The sequence below is a fragment of the Mandrillus leucophaeus genome, unplaced genomic scaffold (genome assembly GCF_000951045.1).
Source record: "Mandrillus leucophaeus isolate KB7577 unplaced genomic scaffold, Mleu.le_1.0 Scaffold1, whole genome shotgun sequence".
NCBI classification, from domain to species: domain Eukaryota; kingdom Metazoa; phylum Chordata; class Mammalia; order Primates; family Cercopithecidae; genus Mandrillus; species Mandrillus leucophaeus.
Genome location: NW_012098097.1, coordinates 9603795 through 9608518, shown reverse-complemented (window position 1 = coordinate 9608518; position 4724 = coordinate 9603795). Strand labels below are relative to the sequence as shown.

Below are 4724 nucleotides of genomic sequence, written 5' to 3'. Positions count from 1 at the left end.
GTTTTCGTATTTTTTAGTAGAGACGGGGTTTCACCGTGTCAGCCAGGATGGTCTCGATCTCCTGACCTCATGATCCGCCCGTCTCGGCCTCCCAAAGTGCTGGGATTACAGGCTTGAGCCACCGCGCCCGGCTGTGTCTAGCTTATTTTCCTCAGCGTATGTTTTCCAAGGCTCACTCGTGTCATAGCACATACCAGAATTTATTCTTTTTTTAAGGCCAAATAATATTCCATTGTATGTGTATACCTGGCTGAAGTTTTGTTTTTTTTTTTTTTGAGACAGAGTCTTGCTTTGTCACCCAGGCTGGAGTTGCAGTGGCACAATCTTGGCTCACTGCAGTCCCCGCCTCCCGGTTCAAGTGATTCTCGTGCCTCAGCTCCCAAGTAGCTGGGATTACGGGCATTCACCACCACACTCAGCTAATTTTTATATTTTTGGTAGAGACGGGGTTTTTCCATGTTGCCCAGGCGGGTCTTGAACTCCGGGCCTCAAGTGATCCGCCCACCTTGGCCTCCCAAAATGCTGGGATTACAATCATTGAACCACTGAGCCTGGCCTGACTGGAGATTTTTATTTTATTTTTATTATTATTATTTTTTGGAGATGGAGTTTCACTCCTGTTGCCCGGGCTGGAGTGCGATGGTGCGATCTTGGCTCACTGCAACCTCTGCCTCCTGGATTCCAGCAATTCTCCTGTTTCAGCCTCCTGAGTAGCTGGGATTATAGGCGCCCGCCACCACACCCAGCTAATTTTTCTGTTTTTTGTAAAGATGGGGTTTTATTATATTGGTCAGGCTGATCTCGAACTCCTGACTTCAGGTGATCTGCCTGCCTCCCAAAGTGCTGGGATTACAGACGTGAGCCACCGCGCCCGGCCTGGAGTATTTTTAAATAGATTCCCTTACATCATATCATTTCTCTTGTAAAAATAGTAATGCTTACTAATCAGGACTTAAAACTTCACACTACTATTAATTCCTTAATATTACGTAGTATCTAGTCTTTGTCCATATTTCTCTGATTATTTTTTAAAATGGCTTTTTTTTTTTTTGAGACGGAGTTTCGCTCTTGTTGCCCAGGCTGGAGTGCGACGGCGTGATCTTGGCTCACTGCAACCTCCGTCTCCCAGGTTCAAGCAATTCTCCTGCCTCAGCCTCCCTAGTAGCTGGGATTACAGGCATGTGCCACCAGGCCCAGCTGATTTTGTATTTTTAGCAGAGACAGAGTTTCTCCATGTTGATCAGGCTGGTCTTGAACTCCCGACCTCAGGTTATCCGCCCGCCTCGGTCTCCCAAAGTGCTGGGATTACAAGCATGAGCCACTGTGCCCGGCCAAAAATGGGTTTTCATACTTGGTTTATTCTAAGCAGGATCCAAACAAGATCCACACCACATTTGGTCAGTGGTGCTGAAGCCTCTTTCCTTCTCTATGCTTTTGATAATTGAGGCATTTATCTCTGGCGTGTGTTACTGAAATCGTTGCTAGTAACCAAGTACTTGGAAGTGATTTTCCGAGAAAATTACTATTCAAAGAACAATGGACCAGACATTAACCATGGGTTGTGAGCTCTGTCTGGTAAAGCAGTATGTATGTTACAACGTGGTGAGCTGCTTATGGAGTGACAGCAGAATTTTAGTTCAGTGAATTAGATTTTCTAAATTATTTTTTGGAAAGAGTGCCAGCTTAGTTGAGTCTTTTTGTTAGACATATGCATATAAACTGGAATTTTTTTAAAGAGAGAAATCTTAATTTCCCTTTCTTGTTCTTTTTGGTCTATAGGCGCCTTGGTGCTGAATTGGGGAAATCTGTTGTATATCAAGAGACCAATGGAGGTAAGTTAAAATTATTTCTTTTTTAAAAAATTTTTTATTTATTTAGTTTTTTCGAGACAGAGCCTCACTGTGTCGCCAAGGCTGGAGTGCAGTGGCACGATCTTGGCTCACTGCAACCTCCGCCTCCCAGGTTCAAGCAATTCTTTTGCCTCAGCCTCCTAAGTAGCTGGGTTTACAGACACCCGCCACCACACCCAGCTAATTTTTATGTTTTTAGTAGAGATGGAGTTTCACCATGTTGGTCAGGCTGGTCTTGAACTCCTGACCTCAAGTGATCTGCCCACCTTGGCGTCTCAAAGTACTGGGATTACAGGCATGAGCCACTGTGCCCAGCCTTTATTTATTTATTTATTTTTATTAAGATGGGGCCTCACTATGTTGGCCAGGCTGGTCTTGAACTCCTGAGCTCAAGCAGTCTTCCCGCCCCAGCTTCCCAAAGTGCTGGGATTACAGGCGTGAGCCACTGTGCTCGGTTTCCACCATGGTATTTCTAAAATGCAAATATTTTTTCTTACTACTGCTTCCTTACTCCTGCCCTCTAGGCTGGAGTCCAGTCTTTTTAGCAATTACATGGGGCCCTTTGGGAATCCAGATTCTACCCCTTTACCTGCCTCGTCTTTGATCCATCCATTACCACATCTTGTGTGCTCTGACTTGGGAATACTTGTTAAATCTAACCTCTTCTCACAGCCTCTGCTGCTCCCACTCCAGTCCAGCCTGCCATTTGCTGCTTGCTAGACACCTTCCAAAACAGCTGCCGTGGCCTCCCCGTGGCCACTCCTGCCCTGCCATGGTTTTCTTCACACAGTAGCCAGTAGTCTTTTTAAAACAAGTAGATGAAACCCTTCCCAAACTCAAATCTTCCAGTGGTTTTCCTATCACTGCTAGAATAAATTCCACTCTTTAGTGAATAAGAAATGAAATCCAAAGTCCTGCAAGTCCTGGTCCCTTGGCTCACTGACTTCCTGTCTCTCTCTTTCCCCTCAGTCTCTCTACTTTCTAAGTAGACTAACTGCCTGCACCTCTGCTTGGCACGCTCAGATCCACATCTTCCTGAGTCCTGAACCCCCTTCTGCACTGCTCGTTCTGGATTGCAGTGAGGCCCTTGTTTCCAGCCCCATTGTTCTCTCTCCTTCGTCACAGCTATAGCATCTCCGGCATGCTGGGCCTGAGGGTTTGCTGGCCTTGGTGTCGTATCATGTCTCTTGAGTCAGTCTTTGTCCCTTCGTCCAAGTCCTGCATTTTGTGGTTCCCAGTACAGTTCCCGACATGGAGGAGGCCTCAGCATTTGTTTAAAAAATAATAAGGATGGGCCGGGCGCGGTGGCTCAAGCCTGTAATCCCAGCACTTTGGGAGGCCGAGACGGGCGGATCATGAGGTCAGGAGATTGAGACCATCCTGGCTAACATGGTGAAACCCTGTCTCTACTAAAAAATACAAAAATCTAGCCGGGCAAGGTGGCGGGAGCCTGTAGTCCCAGCTACTCCGGAGGCTGAGGCAGGAGAATGGCATAAGGAGGCGGAGGTTACAGTGAGCCGAGATCCGGCCCTGTCTCTTATACACATCTAGATGTGTATAAGAGACAGGCGAGGTGGCGGGCGCCTGTAGTCCCAGCTACTCGGGAGGCTGAGGCAGGAGAATGGCGTAAACCCGGGAGGCGGAGCTTGCAGTGAGCCGAGATCCGGCCCCTGCACTCCAGCCTGGGCGACAGAGCCAGACTCCGTCTCAAAAAAATAATAATAATAATAATAAGGATGTTAATCTTTGGCCTCTTTGTTTACCTTTTATTTTTTATTGTTTGAGATGGAGTCTCGCTCCATTGCCCAGGCTGGAATGCAGTGGCCCAGTCTAGGCTCACTGCAAGCTCCATCCCCCAGGTTCACCCCATTCTTCTGCCTCCGCCTCCTGAGTAGCTGGGACTACAGGTGCCCGCCACCACGCCCAGCTAATTTTTTGTATTTTTAGTAGAGACAGAGTTTCACCATGTTAGCCAGGATGGTCTCGGTCTCTTGACCTCGTGATCTACCCGCCTCGGCCTCCCGAAGTGCTGGGATTACAGGCGTGAGCCACCGTGCGCGGCCTGTGTCTTTATTTTGATAACATGTTGTTGTTTTATTGTTGCTTTTGACCCTGAGACTTTATGCTGAACTGTTGGTTAGTTTTGTCTTCTATTTTGGGGGACTTATTTTCCTTGAGTTTGACTATTTTTTTTTTTGAGACGGAATCTCGCTCTGTCGCCCGGGCTGGAGTGCGGTGGCACCATCTCGGCTCACTGCAACCTTCGCCTCCCCGGTTCAAGCAATTCTCCTGCCTCAGCCTTCCAAGTAGCTGGGATTACAGACATGCGCCACCACGCACGGCTAGTTTTTGTATTTTTAGTAGAGACAGGGTTTCACCCTGTTGGCCGGGCTGGTCTTGAACTCCTAACCTCAAATGATCTCTCTGCCTTGACCTCCCGAAGTGCTGGGATTACAGGTGTGAGCCACCACATCTGGCCCTTATTTTTTTCAAGTCAAACTGTGTTCAGTTTTTTTTTTTTTCTTTTTTTTGAGACGGAGTTTCGCTCTTGTTGCCCAGGCTAGAGTGCAATGGTGCCATCTCGGCTCACTGCAACCTCCACCGCCCGGGTTCTAGCGATTCTCCTGTCTCAGCCTCCCAAGTAGCTGGGATTACAGGCATGTGCCACCACACCCAGCTAATTTTATTTTTAGTATGGACAGGGTTTCTCCATATTGGTCAGGCTGGTCTCGAACTCCCGACCTCAGGTAATCTGCCTGCCTTGGCCTCCCAAAGTGCTGGGGTTAGAGGCGTGAGCCACTGCGCCCAGCTGTATTCAGTTTTCTTAAAGATATTTTCTTTTTTTTTTTTTTTGAGATGGAGTCTCGCTCTGTC

General features: G+C 47.7%; 1 protein-coding gene across 1 annotated transcript in view; it reads left to right on the top strand.

Moving 5' to 3' along the window:
* PRPSAP1 (phosphoribosyl pyrophosphate synthetase-associated protein 1) overlaps positions 1-4724 on the top strand; it is a 72831-nt gene that overhangs the window by 4164 nt on the left and 63943 nt on the right. The window contains exon 2 of the mRNA XM_011983634.1: positions 1780-1832. Within this exon, the coding sequence (XP_011839024.1) occupies positions 1780-1832 (53 nt within the window). The remainder of the gene's footprint in view (positions 1-1779; positions 1833-4724) is intronic.